Here is a 24,234-nt window from a genome sequence, read left to right on the forward strand (position 1 = left end):
TTAATAGGTAGGAAATATGAAGCTGTGGTGTGGTTAGAAGAGATGGTAAGTCAGGGAATGCTGTCGGACCTTTCAATATGGAACTCATTGGTTGCATCTGTGTGTTGTAAAATGAGTGACTTAGAGATGTTTAGTATGAACTCATTCTAACACTATCAATATATTTGTTATCTCCATCCCTAAGCTAAAATTTCAGCAATAACTTGCTTTTATCCTTTTACTTGAAAATCACAGTCTTCAATTCTTCAATGATTTTTAGTTGTTTTGTTTAAAATCACATCGAGTGGTCAAGTGATCAAAGAGAGTATTGTTTTTCATAGATTTTGGGTTCGAGCAGTTGCGTCTGTAGGATATGTGTACGTTGTTAATGATTAAGAAAGATTCTGAACATATACCACCTTGTAATCACCCAAAATCTATTCACATTGTATAAAACTTTTGATTGCATCTCTTCTTTTCTTTTTTATAAAATTAAAAGTAATTCTTGAACTGTCCACAACCTTTCCTTTTCCTTATATATAGCAAGGATGTTTCACTGAAGTTGTCGGCTGACTTCTTCAAAGAGCAACATATCTTAAAGTTTAAGACTTAACTTATATATATGCGGTTCTCTTCTTCTGGCACTTATATTCAATGGGGACAAAGCAGTGTTAGTCTTGTTGAATTGAATACGCTATGTAGTTTTTTCCTAGAGGATCCGATTTCGAGCAGCGTCTGTAAGATCTATGTGCGTTATCAATAGACTAAGAAAAATTCTGTACAAATACTACCTTGTAAGCATACTACTAAACTTGACAAACTATTTTGTTTTTGGGTATTACCCATTTTATAAACAAAACATGAATACTACAAACAATGTGCTATATAAATTTTGTATAAGAAATTAGATCCAAATGGAATATGTTTACACACATCTCTTAAGTCAACTTCCTTGTGTTATTTTCGAATGATATGGCCCAAGAATTCGAACAGAGCCTCGATTACAGTATAGAAACTTCACATTCCCTGGCCAGTTGTTGTTATAGCAAATGAAATTGATGGGAAATGGAGCTTTTCATTGATCATGTGTAAATTTGAGTTAATGGGGCTAAGATGATGGAGGAAGGGTAAACGGAGATATCATAAATCAAAACAGAATTCGGAACAGAATCCAGATCAGAAATCAGAACAGAATTCAGGTAATGTATCAGAACAGAATTCAAGTCGAAAATCAGATAAAATATTTATATGATTAGGGAACACACCAGAGTTTATAGATATTATTCAGAGGTATTGGATAATCTTAACAGGTAGAGAAACATGAATCTTCAGTATACCGATAGGATATCGGAATTTAGAATCACCATTGGAAGAGTTCATTAACTGACAGAATCATCAGTATTCAGAATGTGAATTATAAGGATCATATCTTATTCGAACAATTTTCAGAAGTTGTACGTAATCAGAAGGGTATTCAGAATCCTTTGCATCCATGTCAATTGATCGGATAATCGAACAACTTGATAACGAAGATTCAGAACCTTAACAATTTATGTCGACTGGTCAATTCATTTTATTTCCAGGGTATTTACTCTTTAATACCACAAATTCTTGTTCATATATCATTTTCAAAATTAACGTTGAATAAATCTTCTAATGTCTTTATTTCATGTTCACGCTTTCACCATATCATGAAATACTGACGTACTTGATTTTGTAATTCATAATCCATAAGAACATTTCATCATATATGTTCATTAACATTTCCAGATTCATCCAACTCACTTATTCAATCCTCAGTCCTTGTGGTTACTTAATTTATTTAGCATTCAAGTCCATTCCAGATACTTCGAGATTTTCCAGAGTAATTCAAGCATTCCTGATTTTTCAGACACATGCTGCACTTCCGTTCCATTCAATTTGGTCTTTGTGGTTGATTTGTTGAACAAACGTTCAATTCTTAGTACTGAATGCGATCCAGAGTTGAACTAAGTTGAATACTTCCAAAATTTATCATCGAGTCAAACTTAAGAAGACGAACACGTATTCCAGTAATATCTATGCCATTCAGGTATTGGCATAGCTTTAGGGTTGATCTACTCACTTAAATTATGTTCCATTACTTTTAAAGGTAGGCCAATACCTATGCTTATTTAGATTCCTTAATTAATCCAAGGCATTTGCTTGGTATAGGTCATGAGGGTATTTTGGTAATCTTGATGTCCAGTTTTATTCCATTCATTTCAGAGCTCGAGGATATCTAATCATTCCTGAGCTTGGTGATATTCTTGGGTCATTTCCATTACAGGGGTATTTTGGTCATTTTATAGATATACGGTATTTCAATCTTTTCCTGCCATCTGGTCTTATTATTTAATTCAATATTATCATTTACTTCAGTCCTTTCGAACAATTCTGACAGCAGAATACCCCCGATAAATTACTCTTCAAGTATTTACTCATTATTCGAATATTTTTGGGTCAAGTGTCTTCTCAGATTTTACAAACGGAATATCATGAATTTTTCTGTACAAAGACAGGATCTTAACAATTAAATTCGTATTTAATCGAGTTAAGTACAAATCCTCAAAGTACTTTCTCATTCAGAGTCAATTCAGACTATTTTATCTCTCAAGGGTATTTTCGTAATTTCTTAACCAGATAATTTCGATATTAGCTCCTAACGAAAATAATATAATATAGAGATTCTATGATTAATTGCTTCCTCGAACATTCTTTGATCTTGAAATGATTCCTTAAAAAGACTTCTAGTATCTAGCATAATATTTTCAGATTTATTAATCCACTTCCAGAGACAATTCTTGTCATTTTCCAACATAAGGGTAATTTCGTAATTTTACCTAATCAAAATATTCTCATAATTTATCATCTAAGTACCTTTAATGAGATAAATTATAATCTACAATCCATGGTTGATTCTTTTATCACTTAATTCCAGAACTTGTAATTTAATTCCAGCTGTCCTCCAATTTCTTATAATAGTCATCTGAGCCATATTCGGTTATCTACTTTCTACCGTATTCGTATCTAGTGTAGATCTTCATTAATTACACATATGAGACCAAACATTTCCATTCATGCATTTACCAATACCAACATGTTCTATAAAGCATAAAGAGGTAGAAAAGTATTACCTCGATTTTCGTGTAATATTGATCAACCATAAAAATTCCATTCGAACGCCTATGATCTTCAATTCAACTTCCAATAATTCCTCAGATACATATCAATATAAATTTTATCAGAAACGGAGCTTAATTGCGATAAACGGATCGAATCGGGTGATAAATCAGTGAAAGACGGCTTACCGGGTTCGAATTTGGCGAAACGGACTTCGGATTCGGATTCAGGACGTCAAAAGCATAAAATATGACTTTTCGGAAATTTGGAATTTTTGGTTAAAATCAAAGTCAACGGGTTTGACTGCGAATTTTGAGGCCTTCGGGTCTGAATTTCGAGAAACGGATTGCGGAATCGGATTTGGAACGTCGAAAAAATGTCAGGATAGGTATACTCGGTCAAAAACAAAGGTCGTTTAATGCCCGGTCAAAGCCCGTCAAAGTTTTGGTCAATAGTGGTCAACGCCGGTCAACGGTCAACGGGTCGGGTCAACATGCCGGGTAAACGGGTCGGGTCGGGTAAACGGGTCAGGTCGGGTTATGACCGGTCAAATCGGTCAAAATAGGAGCAAAACCGGTCAAACCGGTCATTTTTTCTTCCCCACGTGCAGTGGCGGCGCGTGAACAGTGCTTAAATCCCGGAAAAATTTCTAAAAATTATTTTGAGTGATTTCGAGATACTTACAAAGCTCGGTTCACAATTTTGAACGGCGGAGAGCTCGATTTCAACAAATCGGAAACTTTGACCGCTTCACCTCCTCATGCGCCGCCGTCAACGGAGACCAAGGATGACACCGACAGACTCGGAACGATGCAAGGAACACGATGGTGCTGGAGGTGTCGTAAACGGATGACCCGATCGTCGTGAATCGATGAAAAACCAACTAAAATCGAGTTATTACCGACGGTACTTCTGACTGAAATTAACGACGATCGGTGACGATTCACGACGAAAGGTTTGAGGGTTTTGTTCCTCGGTTGACAACGAACACGATGGTGGTTTCGGTTCGTCGATCGGAGGTCGGACGACGAGTAGATCGGAGTTCAAAGAGGGGTTGATGAAGAGGGAAATCTAGAATTTTTTTTCCAGAAAACATACGGGGGAGAGATTTATAATTCTCTCCAAAATAAAAGTGGGTAAATCATGGGTTTAGCCACTGAATTTCCTACACTTCTTAAAACGATCTGCCAACTTTGAAATCTTACAATTTAATCTACTGTTTCTTTCAAAATACCAATTAAATCCAATACTTTATAATTTCTTAAAATTTAGCCCCTAAATTAGGGTGTTACAATTCTCCCCTCCTTAAAAGAATTTCGTCCTCGAAATTCATTCATGTCACATAATTGCAGAAATAAAACTTCCATCAGTTCTTTCATACCTTTCATGTAGCTCTTATAGAAATACAGATCCTTCACTAATCCTTAACCAGTTGAGTATACATTCTTATCAGAACTCTCCCTCATTTCAATAAAAGAATCCAAACGAAAATTTCCTTGAGTAATCAATTCAGTCTTGGTCACGAGAATATGTTCATAAAGCAATAGCATATCCCGATTTCATTTCCGGAGTCGATTCAAACTTTCTTGGATAATTAACTCTCACATGGCTCGTGAGGTATTTTACAGTATTTATACAGATGTTACTTGTATTCCTTTTTGCAAAGGTAGAGTCTTAACGAATAGAAACTTAGGTTTACTCATTACAGATAGGGATTAAGCCCTGGAGTTCCGCCTCAGAGGTACGATTGCAGTCTAGGGGCATGTACTGATCAGACATATTTTGACATTCGACCGGCCGGTCTATCTTGAAAATCTTGACTCAAACCATAGCTCTAATACCACTAAATGTAACCCCCACAGGCCGATTCAAAAAATCCAATCTTGCCTTGAATATTTTCCAAGAAATGGATTTTCAAGGTTGTTACCCTGATAGAGAAAGTTACATGATTTTAATGAAGGGTTTATGTGATGATGGTAGGTTAGATGAAGCTATCCATTTGTTATATTCAATGTTTTGGAGGATTTCCCAAAAGGGTAGTGGTGAAGATATTGTCATTTATCGGATTTTATTGGATGCTTTGTGCGATGACGGGAAGGTTGAAGAAGCTTTAGAAATTCTTGGGAAGGTTTTGAGGAAGGGTTTAAAGGCTCCGAAGAGCCGTCGACAACGACTTGATTTAAGTCGATGCAGAGATAGGGAAGATTCAGAAGCTACCAAACGTTTGATTAATGAAGCTTTAATAAGAGGTGGAGTTCCTAGTATGGATAGCTATAGTGCTATGGCCATTGGTTTATATAATGAAGGTAGAGTCGATGAGGGTGATAAAGTGCTCGATGAAATGCATAAGAGAGGGTTCTTCCCATCGTTGCCGATGTACGAAGCAAAGGCAGAAGCTTTGAGTAAGAAAGGGAGAGTTAGTGAAGTAATCAAAGTAATCAAAGAGGATATCAAGGAAGGAACTTGTGTTTCGAGTGTCGGATTGTATAACACCATATTGAAATGTCTTTGTAATGCAGGGGATTAAAAATTAGCCATTGGATATTTGAAGAAGACGTCCAAGCAGGTCGGTTGTGTAGCCACCAAAGAAACCTATAGCATTTTGGTTAATGGGTTGTTCAAAGAAGGTAAATATGTCGAAGCAAGTCGGGTTTTGGAGGAGATGCTGATCAAATCACATCGGTCGGGTGCCGAAACTTATAACGGACTTATAAAAGGGCTTTGCTTAATAGGTAGGCAATATGAAGCAGTGATGTGGCTAGAAGATATGGTAAGTCAGGGAATGCTGCCGGACCTTTCAATATGGAACTCATTGGTTGCATCTGTGTGTTGTAAAATGAGTGACATAGAGATGTTTAGTATGAACTCATTCTAACCCTATCAATATATTTGTTATCTCCATTCCTAAGCTAAAATTTCAGCAATAACTTGGCTTTTATCCTTTTACTTGAAAATCAGTCTTCAATTCTTCAATTATTTTTAGTTGTTTTATTTAAAATCACATCGAGTGGTCAAGTGATCAAAGAGAGTATTATTTTTCAGAGATTTTGGGTTCGAGCAGCTGCGTCTGAAGGATATGTGTACGTTATTAATGATTAAGAAAGATTCTGAATAAATACCATCTTGTAATCACCCAAAATCTATTCACATTGTATAAAACTTTTGATTGCATCTCTTCTTTTCTTTTCCTCTTTTATAAAATTAAAAGTAATTCTTGAACTGTCCAGTCTTTCCTTTTCCTTATATATAGCAAGGATGTTTCACTGAAGTTGTCGGTTGTCTTCTTCAAAGAGTAACATATCTTAAAGTCTCAGATTTAACTTATATGCGGTTCCCTTCTTCTGGCACTTATATTCAATGGGGACAAAGCAGTGTTAGTCTTGTTGAATTGAATACGCTATGTAGTTTTTTCTTAGAGGATCCGATTTCGAGCAGCGTCTGTGAGATCTATGTGCGTTATCAATAGACTAAGAAAAATTATGTACAAATACTACCTTGTAAGCGGACTACTAAACTTGACAAACTATTTCGTTTTTGGGTATACCCATTTTATAAACAAAACTTGAATACTACAAACAATTTGTGCTATATAAATTATGTGTAAGAAATCAGATCCAAATGGAGTATGTTTGCAGTTTGCACACATCTCTTAAGTCAACTTCCTTGAGTTATTTCCGAATAATATGGCCCAAGAAACTTCACCTTCCCTGACCAGTTGTTATTGCAAATGGAATTGATGGGAAATGGAGCTTTTCATTGATCATGTGTAAATTTGAGTTAATGGGGCTAAGATGATGGAAGAAGGTTGTAGATGAGTAGTGTGCATTTGCAGATGGGATTCAGCTACCTGGATGGCTTCCACATTTACCATAAATGGTATACATCAAAGCGTTTGAGTTTTCCTTTTCTTTTTTTTTGGAAGAACCAAAAAGAAAAGAAAGTAATGATCATGCACGACATCAAACCACCTACTCTTTTTCTTATTCAAAAAGTAGAATCAAGTGAAACAACTCATCCAGTTCTGGTACTGCAACAAAGTACATACACGAGTTCTGTGTGACAAAACTTGAAGAGAAAGACGTCCACAGTGGGGCTCGAACTCATGCTCAATGGTACAGACAAAGCCAATCAACTGTTCATTTCAAACCCAACAACATGTACAATGTCGGCAATTGTTTTATCCATTAATGAAAACAAAAAAGAAAACAGCTAAATAATAATTGAACTGGCACACGTTGTTAGAAAACCCCCCAGCACCATTGGTGAAAGCTTTTGGAAACTCTAATATCTCGCTTAGTTTATGATGAAAGGAAAGATGGTAAATAATGACAATTTCCATGGCTTCAAACACCAGTATATGGATACAAATGTTTCAAAAATTGATACCTTTGGTGTTGTTACAGGACAATGTTAAACATCTCTCAAGTCTAAAAGCTCACTACCTGCATATATTATTCATACTGCGACTAACATCACCAATAACTGAGCTTGTTCGACACATATAACTTCCAGTTCCAGAACCAAACTTTTCAGTTGGAAGAGACTCGACATTACAAGGAATACAATTTCAAAAACTAAGATACCGCCTGCCTTGAGGCAGCAGTACAGAATAAAGTTAGGGGAGCATGGCTAGAAAATAGAGAAGTCTATGAGAGGGGGGCTGCAATTCGAAAACTCCTGACCTACACAACAACTTACTTCCGAACACTGTAAGAAGACCGATTGTTTTCAAAAAAGTTGAAGCCTGATTCGAAGAGCTTGAGACTTGAACCAAATTCTCCTTGATAATTATGCAATAGGCAACAACACAGATGAATAAGAAAACCCTTTAATTCCAATCCAAGTATTGTGTCATTTATTTATTTACTTTGAGGAGTTTGTAAATAAATTTAAAATTTTAAAAGATAAGTTTCTAAAATAATTTTGATTGAATTAGAAAGAATTTGTGTCATTAAATTATATAAGACAATTATGATATTAAAAAGTAGGAAATATTTTTTTTTAGTATTTAAATTTTTAATCATTTTAATAAAGTGTCAAAAACTTAAAAGATGTATGGTTATAGTTTTGGTTTTATTTTTGACATAAAATTTAGTTTTTGTTTTATTTTTGACAAAGTGTCAAAAACTTAAAAGAGGTATAGTTCACGGTCAATTGATATGGACATGAAAGAATAACGAGTCGACCAATATAGTCCAGTTTTAAGTCCATCAGACAAATTTTTATCGGTGAGATACTAAAATGAAATACAAATTAAATGTTATGTATGATTTTGAAAAAATTAAAAGTTTAAGTATTAAAACAGATCAAAATTGATAGTATATATTTTAAAAAATCACAATCATTTATCTAGAAAGCTTAATTAATCTTACAGTCTTTGATGCTCGAACTTAGGACCTCTAAGGATAACAATCATCACTTCAACCATTGAAGGCTTGATCGTGCAACAACATTGAGTTTCTATGTGATGTCAAAAATTTAAATTGTCATACGACATTTATAAGGTCAACCTTTTTAACATGTCAGATCTAAAGTATATTGAGTTTATATGTCACGTTAAAAAAATTGTCATATAAAATTTATAAGGTTAATATTTTTAACATATCAGATCTAAAGTATTTTTTTAATAAGTTATCGTATATTTACAGTTTGACATGTTTTAAACGTATTTCATGTCATACTTGAGTTGACATTTAACGTCCAAAATAATGGTTAGGTTGATAAAACGACATATAATATTAATGCTTTAATAATTTAATTATAATATTTTTAAAATTTGAATACCAATTTAGAATTTATATCATAAGGAGCTTAATACAATTTTATTAGCCGTTAATAGACGGTGACTTGATTAAAATCAATTTGATAGTTTAATGATTTAATTGTTTTTTTGTTCAATAATTAAAATAGAACCGATCTAATAATTTAGTGACCTTGGGGTAATTTACCCTACACTTTTTCATCTATTGACTAATGTAAATAAAATTATTTGTTTCTTGGGTAAATTAAGTGTTCACAATCTAAACTATCAGTTTTCATTTGTTTAGTACCTAAACTTTCAATTTTTTTCAAAATCATACCAAACGTTTATGATAGAAAAGCGGCAACGGATTAATGAACGTTGCTCTTGTTGAGAGAAGCAAACCTAGAAAAACTTTAGACTCAATGAAAAAAACGAAGGGGATGAATGTATGAAGGGGCTGTATTTAGGGTTTCTTTTAGGGGTTTTTGGTGTTGAAATCAAGACAAGAAAAAAGGTTAAAACAAGATAAACAATGATAATAAAAAATAAAGAAATAAAGTACGAAAGTAAAGAAATCAAGATGATCTCCCTTTTGAAGGTAGATGGCGAAAGGGGTGATGAATGTGAAGATGGATTTGTGGAAATATAGATGGATAAGTGTCTTGTGAACCCGCCTAGTCACAATTAACTAGGTAAATTCGAGAATCATCTTTAACCAACCCTCCTAGTTGTAATGAAAAGGTAAACCGGAGTGTGAAGATCTCCATCTCAAGAACTCTGTAGAACTTAAAAGAAAAGAAGCTTCAAATGTACAAAATGTTCTCATGTTGTATTGAAAAGAATAAAACTTGATTACAATGGTGGGAGGAGCATCTTTTATATAGGAAAATGAGTCTTTATCCTAACATGATTAAGGAATAAAATAACAAGAAAATAATAACTAAATTATATCCTAGTCCAAGTGATGTGAGTTACATCAATATGGACCTTAATGTAGTGTTTGATCCGATGGTGGTGATGAAAACTAGGAGTTTGAATGCATGACTTGTTCCTCAGCCATTGGATTCGATGGTTGTGATGAAAACTAGGAGTTTGAATGCATGACTTGTTCCTCAGCCATTGGATGTGATGACTGGTCCAGATTGATCTTCTAGAAGGTTGTGACTTGGAGAATAAGATGGGGACTGCTACAGTTTTGTCATTACAAGCAAATTACCTTTATAATCTTGACTTAAACTATTCATAATATGAAAATATAAAAAATTCGTATTAATATCGTATAGGGATTTCTGTACACGTTATCTTCACTAAAATGGGTATATCTTGAGTTTTCGATATCGGATTGATGTGATTCAAGAATCATTGGAAAGCAAAGAGACAACTGACCATATCTCTAGAAGACATGTTGACCGAATACGATTAGAATCCTATTAAAAAACCAGTCGAAAGTATGTTGCTCTTTATTCTTCTTTTCCAATGCTTGTTCGTGTGGATCGATTGGAAGCGCTAGTCCATCTTCCTTTGATGTGAGTCTTGTAATGCATGTATCAGTTTAGTTTTTATTTCATTTTAGTACCCATATGTTAAAAACTTAACATACGGGCTGACGGGGCATAGCCCTAATAGACAGACGACCAATTCGAACGACGGACCACGAGAGAATGACAAGTCAATCAACATAGTCCAGTTTCAGGTCCTTCAGAAGATTGACGACAGAGAAGGATGAATAAGTCGAAGAGTCCATCGTCGATTTGGGGAGATTGCGACATTTTCTAGTGAAACTGAGGTTGGAATCACGTTCAGGGGTTGATAAGATGCAGGCTGGAAAATTTTGACTTTATCGGTCGGCGGATGCGACGGTCGATTACTGTAGGCGTTGGTGAGCCCGTTTGTTATGATTTTAACGGTCGGATACTAAAATAAAATAAAAACTAAATGTTAAGTATGATTTTGAGAAAATTGAAAGTTTAGATACTAAAATGAATCAAATTTGATAGTTTAAGTACTAAACGTGTAATTTACCCTTCTTTCATGTCACCCGTATTTTAAATGTTTTTCAATTTTATCTTAAAGTGTGGATATCACAATTTCTCCCGGACTCAAACCGATGTTTGATGTTAGATTCATTTTGGTTCAATTTTTAGGGCACGAAGTAAACTCATTTATGTCATTTATTCGTGTGCTTGAGACGTTGATGGTTGTCGGGTTATTTAGGCTTCAAATATTCGGACTCTTTCTTCGAAATCTGATTGATTTTGAGGTCTGCCAAGTGCCAATCACCACACTCACACCGACGTTTTCCGATTTCTGAAGCTCCGGCCGGAGTTATAGGTCGAGCTCTTCAGGGTGAGATGAAAGCAAATGAAATACACGGAAAGCCCTCCAGCTGTTTGGTTAAATGTCTCACTGATATATAAAAAAAACTCAAATTGCAAACTTTGAACTTCAAAAACAACGTTGAAGATAGTAGTGCTGGCGATGGGAATCCGATGGCCTAGAATTTTAACCCCAACGCATCTCTCTCAAATTATATCAACTCCAAAGAACCCATTAACTGCGCTCCAAATCTTCAATCAAGCCCACCAAAAATACCCCAACTATCGTCACAATGGTCCCGTTTATGCCACCATGATCAACATTCTTGGCAACTCCGGTCGAATTCTGGAGATGAAACAAGTGATCGATCAAATGAAAGACGATTCCTGTGAGTGCAAAGATTCAGTTTTTGTCGGTGCTATCAGAACTTTTGCAAGTGCTGGAATGGTAAATGAGGCTTTGAATCTCTTTAACTGCATTCCTCAATTCAATTGTGTCAATTTTACTGAATCTTTTAATACCATTTTGGGGATAGTGCTGAAAGAGTCTAATTTCAAAGCTGCTTATCAACTCTTTTCGGACAATTGTTGGAGGTTGGAAGTGAAATCTAGGGTGAAATCATTGAATTTGTTAATGGAAGGGCTTTGCCGATTCAAAAAATCCGATCTTGCCTTGAATAGTTTCCAAGAAATGGATTTTCAAGGTTGTTACCCTGATAGAGAAAGTTACAGGATTTTAATGAAGGGTTTATGTGATGATGGTAGGTTAGATGAAGCTATCCATTTGTTATATTCAATGTTTTGGAGGATTTCCCAAAAGGGTAGTGGTGAAGATATTGTCATTTATCGGATTTTATTGGATGCTTTGTGCGATGACGGGAAGGTTGAAGAAGCTTTAGAAATTCTTGGGAAGGTTTTGAGGAAGGGTTTAAAGGCTCCGAAGAGCCGTAGACAACGACTTGATTTAAGTCAATGCAGAGATAGGGAAGATTCAGAAGCTACTAAACGCTTGATTAATGAAGCTTTAATAAGAGGTGGAGTTCCTAGTATGGATAGCTATAGTGCTATGGCCATTGATTTATATAATGAAGGTAGAGTCGATGAGGGTAATAAAGTGCTCAATGAAATGCATAAGAGAGGGTTCTTCCCATCGTTGCCGATGTACGAAGCAAAGGCAGAAGCTTTGAGTAAGAAGGGGAGAGTTAGTGAAGTAATCAAAGTAATCGAAGAGGATATCAAGGAAGGAACTTGTGTTCCGAGTGTCGGATTGTATAACACCATATTGAAATGTCTTTGTAATGCAGGGGATTCAGAATTAGCCATTGGATATTTGAAGAAGACGTCCAAGCAGGTCGGTTGTGTAGCCACCAAAGAAACCTATAGCATTTTGGTTAATGGGTTGTTCAAAGAAGGTAAATATGTCGAAGCAAGTCGGGTTTTGGAGGAGATGCTGATCAAATCACATCGGCCGGGTGCCGAAACTTATAACGGACTTATAAAAGGGCTTTGCTTAATAGGTAGGCAATATGAAGCAGTGATGTGGCTAGAAGAGATGGTAAGTCAGGGAATGCTGCCGGACCTTTCAATATGGAACTCATTGGTTGCATCTGTGTGTTGTAAAATGAGTGACATAGAGATGTTTAGTATGAACTCATTCTAACCCTATCAATATATTTGTTATCTCCATTCCTAAGCTAAAATTTCAGCAATAACTTGGCTTTTATCCTTTTACTTGAAAATCACAGTCTTCAATTCTTCAATTATTTTTAGTTGTTTTATTTAAAATCACATCGAGTGGTCAAGTGATCAAAGAGAGTATTGTTTTTCAGAGATTTTGGGTTCGAGCAGCTGCGTCTGTAGGATATGTGTACGTTATTAATGATTAAGAAAGATTCTGAATAAATACCATCTTGTAATCACCCAAAATCTATTCACATTGTATAAAACTTTTGATTGCATCTCTTCTTTTCTTTTCCTTTTTTTATAAAATTAAAAGTAATTCTTGAACTGTCCAGTCTTTCCTTTTCCTTATATATAGCAAGGATGTTTCACTGAAGTTGTCGGTTGTCTTCTTCAAAGAGCAACATATCTTAAAGTCTCAGACTTAACTTATATGCGGTTCCCTTGTTCTGGCACTTATATTCAATGGGGACAAAGCAGTGTTAGTCTTGTTGAATTGAATACGCGTTATCAATAGACTAAGAAAAATTATGTACAAATACTACCTTGTAAGCGTACTACTAAACTTGACAAACAATTTCGTTTTTGGGCATACCCATTTTATAAACAAAACTTGAATACTACAAACAATTTGTGCTATATAAATTATGTATAAGAAATTAGATCCAAATGGAATATGTTTACACACATCTCTTAAGTCAACTTCCTTGTGTTATTTTCGAATGATATGGCCCAAGAATTCGAACAGAGCCTCGATTACAGTATAGAAACTTCACCTTCCGTGGCCAGTTGTTGTTATAGCAAATGGAATTGATGGGAAATGGAGCTTTTCATTGATCAAGTGTAAATTTGAGTTAATGGGGCTAAGATGATGGAAGAAGGCTGTAGATGAGTAGTGTGCATTTGCAGATGGAATTCAGCATACCTGGCTGGCTTCCACATTTACCATAAATGGTATACATCAAAGGGTTTGAGTTTTCCTTTTTTTTTTTTTTGAAGGACCAAAAGAAAAGAAAGTAATGATATGCACGACATCAAACCACCTACTCTTTTTCTTATTCAAAAAGTAGAATCAAGTGAAACAACTCATCCAGTTCTGGTACTGAATCAAAGTACATACGAGTTCTGTGTGAAAAAAAACTTGAAAAACGGACGCCCACCGTGGGGCTCGAACCCACGACCACAAAGTTAAGAGCCTTGCGCTCTACCAACTGAGCTAGACGGGCCATTTGTCTACGTTCCGGTTTTTTTATTTAATAATCTAAAAAATAGCATCGAGAGACCCAATCCAGCCACAACGTATAGCATGTGAAGGCTTTAACGGAGCCATTGGATGCTTTCAGCTATGTTAATATCAGGCATCCAATGCGATGTTAGCTCCCAGCTTTGGAGGTTCAGTGACTAAAGTTCTATCCACCCATATATATATATATATATTATCTCTAATAATCTGTAAACGCTTCAAAGGCTGCAAACTCTAACCTTAAAGGAACAGCTTTATACGTAACCGCTCAACTAAGAGACTTCGATATCGAGCCATCACCAAACGTTAAATATATTTGGAAAAACGATCCTAAAGAGATTTCTTTTCAATTGAAAATCTACGTTTGAAATGGGTTCAGGAGTGTTGGTGCCTGGAGAATGTATTTCCAGCCTCAGTAGCTAGCCAGAGACCTAGCTCCCACGACTTAGTGATGTAGCAATAGCTTGCTGCGCAGTGGAGGATATTGTTTCCGGACTCGAAGAGGGATCGGATTCAGAAACGACTCTCGCCTTCGAGTTCGATCAGCTATCCTCCCCTGTGCTTTGGAGTGTACCGGAGCTGGAGTGTTTTAGCAGGTAAGTATACCAAAAAGTGGCCTATGTTAAAAGAGTTGGCAGCATACGAGCGTGGGAAAATGAAGATGTTTGGTAACTTATCACCATTAACAATGGACAACTTGACTCCTCACCTCTTTCCTTGGTTGAAAAGGTATTTACTCTCCTACTCCCATTCAAATCTCAATATATTCCTCTGCTTTGATTTAGTTAAAATGTTTATTTTCTAAAGTAGGGTAACCTACACCAGATATCACTAAACTATCGGCAAAATGTACTGCTTTGGCATCTAGGTATTTGTTAGATTTGTTTAGTTTGTAGAAAAAACTTCCAGTGTGTTCTCTTAACAATATGAACGTAGTTTCAAAATTAATCTGAAACGATAAGAATAAAATTATCATCGGACAAACACGTTAAAATATTGAATATTGAAATACGAATGGAAAAAACTCCATAATGAACATAGAAAATAAATAATGGATAGAATATACAAAATTTACAATGTTCAATAAAATATTGTCTACTACTCGAACACTACCAACAAATGATAACTTCATTACCAACAAAATATTACAACAAATAGAATTTCTTAGAATTCTCAAGATATCACAAAGTAGAAGAATAGAGAAAAAAATAATATCTCAAAATCTCATTTCCTTTAACTTGCTATAACACATTGACATTACCAATGATAAATTCATGTGATATTCTACTCAATCTTTTCTAAAAGAAAAAATCGTATATAACTGTCACAATTAACAATTTTAATGTATATTATATACACGACTTCCTCTAATTAGATATATTATTTATTTAAATTCCAAACATTTAAATTCATAGATATCAGCTACATTTAAAACCTAATTAAATAAAGTTAGAAGATAGGGTAAATGGGTGGGGTTTGTTCCTTAAATAATTTGGTCCCGATGTCTGCATGTTTTCACGTGTCCAGCTATCACCATGGCCGTAATTACAAAACCAGCTACTACTAGACATGCACAAAGTCGGATAAAAAATCGATCTGGTTTTTTCACCTAGCCAAAAAATCGAAATTTAAAAAAACTGATTCGGATTCTAAGGTTTGGAGGGTCGAATGGTGTAACCGGTTTCGGTTTGAAAAAAACCGGATATAAAAAAACCAAATACATGTTTAGGGTGGTAAAATGATGATTTTTTTAAGAAAAAACGGTCACAAAAACCCCCCCAACGGCTATATTAACGGTTAGTTTTTAAAACCTCATACTGTATTTTTTCGGATAAAAACTGGTTTTTAATCCGGTAAAAAAACCGATCGTCCAATTTTTTCCCAAACCGGTTATATTATCCGGTTTTTAAATATCCGATCCAGTTTAAAAAAAATCAGTTTTTCCCAAATCCAACTTCGGATATTTTTTGCACAAAATTGGATATTCGGATTTTTTGTGCACCTCTAGCTACTACATAGGATTCTAAAGACGCCAAAAATATTTTATAAAATTAAAAGAAAAAAATATATCATTTTCTTGGGACGGAGAATCTTATATTAAAGAATGATAAATTTTTAAAATTTTAGAATTTATATAATTTTAGAAGAGTAAAATTTTATTATTAAATTTTTTACAAGATAGAAGTTGTTAGTTTTATTAAAAATAGAAAAATATTACGATGAAATTTTATAACCACAACCATAAACTAAAATACATAATAAGAATATTTTATTATAATCATTAACAAATTAATCACTTAAGATCACACAAATACAATGAAAAAATTAAAAATATAACTAAATAAACTCAAATAAAAGGTAAATACAAATAGATTTGAGCACATTAAAAGATCACCCACAAATCACAAATTAAAATCGAGCAACGTGAGAAAACTAACAGTATAATAACAAATGAGTGACGTCAGAGATATTAAAATTAAAAAAAACAAGAAAAACAAAGATTTGAAATAATAAAATAAATGAAAAATAATGACATCGATGATAGGTGACCAATTACAAAGATAAAGAAGAAAAGTCTAACAGCAGCACAAGAAAAAGAGAAAAAAACTAGAGTTGAAAATCCTATATCAATTCCTATACAAGAAATAAATTAATATAAATTATCAATTAAAAATAAAAATAAAAAAAAAAATCTAAAATATATATTAATTTAAAATTGTTAAAGAACGATTACACTCATACGTCAATTCGATACATTCCTCTCCTTTTCCAATCCCCTCTTTGTCCCTCACTCTCATGCCTCTTCACTGGATCCCACTGTCTTTTCATATTTCCCTCTCATCAATCATCAATTGTGAAACCCTATTTTTTCTATAAAAAATAACTCTTTTGTGTTATTAATATCTATATTTGTATTAGATTTAAATGGAGTAGTGTTTTCTTTATTATTTTCAAATTTGAAATTTAATATTTTTATTTTACTTCTATAAAATTAAATATTTTATTATATTTATTTGAAAATTTTGATCCGGTTTTAATTTCTATTTTATTTTATTATTGTTTATTAACTTTAACAACTATAAGAAAATAGCAGAATAATTTTTCAGTCTCTTATATTTATAATTTTTATTAGTTTGATTACTATATTTAAAAATAAAAAAGTAATGTTAATTGAACAGTATAATTTTCCAACCATATATATTTATAATTTTTACGAGTCAAATTGAAAGAAAAAAAAACAAACGTTAAGACTAAAAAAAGTTATTTTTTATAGATGTCAGATCAGCCATTAATATATAAAATTGAACAAAATTAAAAGAAGCAAGATTTTTCAAATAAAAATAGTACATGAACTTATTTTCACAAAAAATAGTATAAAGACTAGATTTTAAATTTTGAAATAGTACAAGGACCTTTGGCACATTTATATTCTCAATTACTAGTCATGTAAATGGAACAAATTGAATTGAGATGATCAATCCTATAAAAATATATCGACTAATAGATTGGATATATTTTTTTTATTTTAAAAGAAATGCTATTTAAAAAAACTTTATAGATATACTTAGGAATGACAACAGGTCAGATTGAGATAAAATTTTGGTCTATTCAAACCATCTAAAACTAAAATAATAAAACTCGACTTGATCCTAAAGAAAATTTCATGACTCTATTTAATTTAATCATTTTTTCATATTCATATCAAAATAAAAAATAATTGAATAAAATTCTAATTTATTTAATTTAATTACACAATATTATAATAAATTTTAATATAATAATATATTTTAGTACCTTATATATTATTTTTTATGTATTTTTAGTAAAATATAATTAATAATATATAAATATATATAAATGGTATATTATAATTATCTTGAGTCGAGTCGGTACGAATTCTTTAAAAATTCAAATATGATCCAACCTAACTAAATTCGAGAAAAACTCAACTCGACTCGACCTAAAATTTAAATTTTAATAAAGAAAAATCTAATCCAATTAAACCATATTGAAATATGTTGAATATAGACTTTTATTATTCCTAGATATACTAACATAAGTAATACATTTGTTATTGGTTTATGTGTTTTATACTCTTATTATATTATAGTATTATCCACTAAATTTTTTAATAAAAATATTATGTGTTTAAGTATATTACTAGAAATACTAACCTAAGTAATAGATTTGTAGGGTTATTATTTTTAGAAGTTTTGGACACGAATAGAATATATGTACGTTATCAATGATTAAAAGAAATTATGAATAAATATTATTTTGTAATTACCTAGACTATTAAAAAAGTATATTAAGATTAATAATTCTTAAATTATTATTGTAATAACTGTATAAATAAATTAATGTTTATTTGTTAATGGATTTTTTATAAGAAAGAAAGTGGATGAAAAAATTGACTTGATATTAAAGTCAAACAGATCAACGGCTGACAACAACCAAGGATGTCGGTTCAAAAAGGAATTTAAGTTTTCTATCAAAGTTTCAATCTTTGGGTATATAAAATTTTCATTTTTATGATAAATATTATTATTTTGTATTTATTATATTATTGATATTAGTTTTTTATATTACTTTCCATTAAAGTTTCAATCTTTGGCTAGACATTTTCACCCATCACTTGTTTGATGAAATGATATTAGTGTGATGCGCTCCATTTAAATAATGTTGGTGCATGTATGATGATTACATCCGAGTATTCATATTTTCTAGTACATAAAATATTAAGAATTTTTCGACAATTTATAGAGTAAATAGTTAAAAATTCTTAATTAATTTATTTTTGTCTCTTAAAACGTGGGTTCAATACTATTAATTAGGAGCAAAATTCCTCTTCTCCTCTCTTAAATAGAATTTGTTCAAAAAAATGTCAAAGAACCTGGATTCTAGATTTTTTTTAAAAAATCGGTTTATGTTTTGATCCATGATACTTGTGGGTATTTGTAAAATTTGGGTACCCATATTTTTATCACATATAGGGCTATAAATGGGTCAAATCGAGTACGTCTAGAAAGTTTAAAACTGATCTCAACTCAATTTGAAAGCTTGCGAGTTTAAAATTGTCAAGCTCAAGTTGAACTCAAAATAAAAAATTGAAGCTCGTCTTGAGCTCGAAAAACTTGAACTCGAAACATTTTTGTACCTTCCTCAACTAAAGCTCAAACTTGTGCTCGAACTTGAAAACCTTTTATTGCATTTTTAAAAAAATAATACATAAATATTAATATTATTAATTTAATTTAATTTAAAAATTACAATTTTAATATATATTTTAGTTGCTCGTGAGATTTTTGATTCGGGTATCAATTAACTTATTTCGACTTGTTAAGAACACAAATTCAATCCATTAGATTCAAGTGTTGACCAAACTTTAACTAAGTTAAACTTAAATAACTTGCGATTTGTCTCGTCTATTTTACAACTCTAATCATAAATATCCAATTTATATTTATTTTTTTCTTCAAATTATATTATTTTAAAAAACACACACATGAAAAAGTATAAAACTTAAAAATTCACAATACATAATTTAAAACGTTAGACTGAAATAATATGTGAAATTAAGAATTTAAAATGTTAGATCGAAATAATTTGAGAATTTATATGCATAAATTTGACAGTGATAGTAATTAAGAGTTAATACAAAAAAGCAGCCAGAACTTAACCTTAATAGAACATTTACGAGGTGGGGTCTAATTGGACAGTGACTTCACTTGGCACCAAAAGGGGTGTGATGGGCTATCTTTTCTCTTCCCCATCACACGACAAAATCCTTGATAAAGAGAGAACAGAGTATTCAGATTAGAGGTTGAGATACAGAAAAAATGGCAGCAATTGTATTTTTTGAGTGTTTCTTTTGTTTCTGCACCAATTTCATGTCCCTTCCTCCTCTCCCATTTCCCTGATACCCTCCCAAAACTTACAAGAAAGCACAAACAAAAATGTTTGATGGAGTGCCGGATCAATTCATAGGCGCCGTCGCCGCCTCATCGGCACCGCCAGCAACCGCAAGAACCACCACCACTCTCCTCCTCCCCCTCTCTTTCACTTCTTTTGACCCTTTGTTCATCACGTCTTCTTCGAACTCCCATCATCATCAGCAGCAGCTGCCACCCCAGTTCTTGCAGACATTGCACCAGCAGAAGAATAATGAAGAGAACACCAGCTTGGTAGCTATGAACATGGAGATTAATGAAAGATATCAGAGATCCATGGCTGAACCCATTGATAATCTTCATCATCAACCTTGGTCTAATGATGAAGTTCTTGCACTGTTGAGGGTCAGATCTAGCATGGAAACTTGGTTCCCACAATTCACTTGGGAACATGTTTCAAGGTATACATACATACATACATACGTTTTTTTCATGTTATTATTCATGTATATACTTATGGAGAGGTTGTTTAATAAAAGAGAAAGAAGGATACTTATAAGTGAATAATAGATAGTAAAATAGAAAGAATAAGTGTTTGATATATAAATATAGGTAGTTGTGTAATGGTTCAAATTCAATTATATACACACACAATTATGGTGGGTGCAGGAAGTTGGCAGAGCTTGGGTTCAAAAGGAGTGCAGAGAAATGCAAAGAGAAATTTGAAGAAGAAAGCAGATATTTCAGCACCAACAATTGCAGCAAAAACTACAGGATTTTTAGTGAACTTGAAGAACTTTGTCAAGCTGAGAATCCTCCTTCTCATCAGAACCACCACCAGCAGCAGCAGCGGGAGGAGGAGGCTGTTGTTGCAGATGAAAGCAACAAAAATGTGGAAAATCCAAGGGAAGAAGACGACAATATAGGTCAGAATTTGGAAGATGTTTCAAGAACTATTGATGAATTATACCGAACTTCACCAGCAAACAACAATGCTGCAATATCATCAGATCAGGATAACCAAAACGTGGTCGAGAACAAAGGAAATGATGATAACAAAGCCAACAGCAAGAACAACAAGAAGAGGAAAAGAGTGAAGAAACTTGAGATGTTCAAAGGTTTTTGTGAGGATATAGTGAACAAGTTGATGATCCAACAGGAGGAGATGCATAATAAGCTGATTGAAGATATGGTGAAGAGAGAGGAAGAAAATGTTGCAAGAGAAGAATCTTGGAAGAAGCAAGAGCTTGATAGGATTAACATGGAGCTTGATCTTAGAGCCAAAGAACAAGTTGTTGCTGGTGATAGACAGGCCACCATGATCAAATTCTTGAACAGATTCTCACGAAATGGATCCTCTAAAAAGCAATGTCTTGGAATAAGGGTTAATGTATGTTGCAATCCTCCTCTAGCTGCTTCTTCTTCTTTAGTTCCAGTTACAGAAAACCCTAATCCTATTATCATTGAACTAAACAAAGTTGATCAAGTTTCTACCATTACTTCATCTTCCATAAACCAATCCCTTCAAAACCCTAATCCAAAAACACCCACTTCATCATTACCTCCCCAAAACCCTAACCCAACATTAACAGTAAACAAAGCTCCTCAAAACCCTACGTCCAGTGACAAAGAAGACCTCGGAAAGAGATGGCCGAGAGACGAAGTGTCGGCATTGATAAACCTGAGATGCAGTTTCTATAAAAATGGCGACCACGACAAGGAAGGAGGAGCCATGAAAGCACCCCTATGGGAAAGAATCTCACAAGGGATGTTGGATTTGGGTTACAAGAGAAGTGCAAAGAGGTGCAAGGAGAAGTGGGAGAACATAAATAAGTACTTCAGAAAAACCAAAGATATCAACAAGAAGAGGTCCATTGACTCTAGGACATGCCCTTATTTTCACCAATTAAGCACTTTGTACAGCCAAGGAACACTCACGGCACCGTCGGAAGGACCGGAAAACCACCCGAAGTCGTCGGAAACAGTCCGTACTGATCCATCTCAAATGGAAGCCGACGAGTCGACCGTGCAAGTTTCTAAAGGTGACGAGACGAACAACATAATTCAAGTACCAGGTTTTGAATTCGAATTTTGAATCTCATTATATTTTTTGGGTGCATGTTAAATTAATTTGTAGTATTACAATATCTAATAACAATATTATTAAAACTACAATATATTAGATAAATAATAGTGGGTTGATCTTTTTAACTTAGAGAATCTGATGTAAACTTTCATGGAGGATATATTGTATTGTAGTGAGCACCGACAATCTGGGAAATGAAAATTTAATTTCAAAGTCGGGACAATTTTCAGAAATAGACACAAAATTTTATGTTATGATGAGTGAATTTATAAAGTTTTAAGCAAGAGAAAACTTATAAAATTTTAGGAGGGTGAAAACATATTTTTGATAAAAAAAAATATCTAAAATATATAAAAATTTAATGTTTTTAGAAAAGTTGACCGTCTCCACCCGCCCTCCTCTAGATCCATCCCCGACTACTTTCATTATATAAATATATATGATTATTTTTATTCTCTTTATCATCGTCTCTTTATAATCGTAATTACTTACTGTAATTATAATATAAATTCAGAGTTTAGAGATCGATGTTTGCTTACTATATGGAGAAAGGACAGTGTTGATGAGGGCCGGGCAGTTCACTGTTTCGTACCAAATAAAATAAAAGCAGCGCGGAATGAAAATTGGGGAATCTTTTCAGGCAAGAAAATGAGGTTTTGTAGATTAGTTGCTGGAAATTTTCAGAAACATGACAGGGTTGTATTTATTCGGTTCGGTTTGGTTTTTCAATAAAATATGAATTAAATTGTATTTTGTGGGGGTTTTAAAATTTAAAATTGAATGACATAAAAATCACGGGTTTTACTTGAATAGGTTTAATTTGATTTTGTGATTTTTTACTGTTTACTATTTTTTCAAACTTACATTTAAAGAAAATAAACTTGAAGCTTAAATCGAGTGTAAGTAACAAATTTAAATTCAAAAAAATATTTGTTTTGGATAATTATTTTCTTTTATTTTTTTAATTCGATTTGATATGAAACAAACAGTTTCCATATAAAAATTGAAAATAAAATCGAATCAGATTATATGATTATATATTTACATCGAACTAAAATCATACCGTAAAGCGAAAAAACCTAAATCGAACCAAATTATGTACTTTAATTCATATCGATTTTTCAATTTTCTCGATTTCAATTCTAATGAGAGATATTATATTTATATATTCATAATACTTACAGAAATAAAGAGAGTGAACATTCAAAAACAGAGGCAGTGACATTATATTTTCTGAAGGTTATATTGGGACCCACCACGTGACCAAAATTTCGAGGTTTTTAGTGTCTCCAATCTCCGTATTATTAAGTAAAACTAATCAACTAACTTAATCGTTGTTATTTGTAGAAATTATGAGTTTGAGTATCAGTGAGTGTAAAAGTGATTGGGCGTTATTTTAAATTGATTGAAAGTATTTGAAACAGATATTACATTGTAATCACCTTAGTTTAATCAAAAAATAAAGTAAGATTCATAACGGGTCTGATTAAATCAATTTTTTAATTTGTTATATTAGATTTAAGAAATATATTTTATTTAATAAAAATATATTTTATTTATCTGAATTTGATTTAATTTGATTTTAATTTTTTCTATCTAATTCAAAATTAAATTATGATTTTGAGATAAAAATATACAGTCAATTCTATTGTATTTGATATAAATATATAAAAAATATTTTTATTTGATAAAATAGGGACTTAATTGAAAATATTATAGAGATATTATATAAATTATGCTTAATTATAATAAAAAATTATACTATTATTTTGATTCGAATAAAAAAATTAACACTAAACTCAAACTCAATTTCATCTCATTCTTTAATAAATTTGATCGATTATCGGATGGAATCAAATTATCATCCTACTCCTAAGTTCTAATAATTTAATTTGAATTCTAATAATTATTTCATTTTATTTTATTGTTGATATTCAAAAGTTATAATTATTTTTAATAATATTAATTTTAAAGTTTATTTTTTATTACAATCATTATATCATTAAACCCATTACTTATTGCTAATAGAAATATAAAAAATAAATTTTAATTTTTAAAAATATATATTTATATTTCATAGTTTTTTAATAGTTAAATAAGATTTATTTCTTATGAAAATTGAATAGATAGATTCCATTGAACGTGACATCAACGTC

General features: G+C 32.6%; 2 protein-coding genes, 1 non-coding gene and 1 pseudogene across 5 annotated transcripts; 3 read left to right on the forward strand and 1 right to left on the reverse strand.

Annotated features, from left to right (window-relative positions):
* The first annotated feature begins 2,151 nt into the window (after nt 1-2,151).
* LOC120138877 lies at nt 2,152-6,010 on the forward strand (annotated as a pseudogene).
* Nucleotides 6,011-11,073: 5,063 nt separating this feature from the next.
* On the forward strand, nt 11,074-12,853 carry LOC120138892 (pentatricopeptide repeat-containing protein At1g05600-like). Its single transcript, XM_039154282.1, has one exon. It carries the CDS (start codon nt 11,342-11,344, stop codon nt 12,836-12,838), a length of 1,497 nt encoding a protein of 498 aa, XP_039010213.1. The 5' UTR covers nt 11,074-11,341; the 3' UTR covers nt 12,839-12,853.
* Nucleotides 12,854-14,011: 1,158 nt separating this feature from the next.
* On the reverse strand, nt 14,012-14,084 carry TRNAK-CUU. Its single transcript has one exon. It is a non-coding gene; the product is annotated as a tRNA-Lys (tRNA).
* Nucleotides 14,085-20,024: 5,940 nt separating this feature from the next.
* On the forward strand, nt 20,025-22,169 carry LOC120138890 (trihelix transcription factor GTL2-like). Of its 3 annotated transcripts, none has more exons than XM_039154281.1 (3): nt 20,025-20,360; nt 20,815-21,366; nt 21,400-22,169. In XM_039154281.1, exons 1-3 carry the CDS (start codon nt 20,059-20,061, stop codon nt 22,085-22,087), a joined length of 1,542 nt encoding a protein of 513 aa, XP_039010212.1. In that variant the 5' UTR covers nt 20,025-20,058; the 3' UTR covers nt 22,088-22,169. The 3 variants fall into 3 exon arrangements, with proteins under 3 accessions (XP_039010212.1, XP_039010211.1, XP_039010210.1); XM_039154280.1 differs by having other exon boundaries at nt 20,032-20,453; nt 20,662-21,366; nt 21,400-22,167; XM_039154279.1 differs by having other exon boundaries at nt 20,032-20,453; nt 20,662-22,167.
* Nucleotides 22,170-24,234: the final 2,065 nt, after the last annotated feature.

This window comes from Hibiscus syriacus, unplaced genomic scaffold (assembly GCF_006381635.1).
Source record: "Hibiscus syriacus cultivar Baekdansim isolate YM2019G1 unplaced genomic scaffold, ASM638163v2 tig00110713_pilon, whole genome shotgun sequence".
In the NCBI taxonomy this organism is placed as follows: Eukaryota; Viridiplantae; Streptophyta; class Magnoliopsida; order Malvales; family Malvaceae; genus Hibiscus; species Hibiscus syriacus.

Coding starts and splice junctions, on each gene's coding strand:
- LOC120138892 (XM_039154282.1), top strand. CDS start 11,342: ATGGGAATCCGATGGCCTAGAATTTTAACCCCAACGCATCTCTCTCAA.
- LOC120138890 (XM_039154279.1), top strand. CDS start 20,059: ATGTTTGATGGAGTGCCGGATCAATTCATAGGCGCCGTCGCCGCCTCA. Junction 20,454..20,661: donor ACTTGGGAACATGTTTCAAG/GTATACATACAT, acceptor TGGTGGGTGCAG/GAAGTTGGCAGAGCTTGGGT.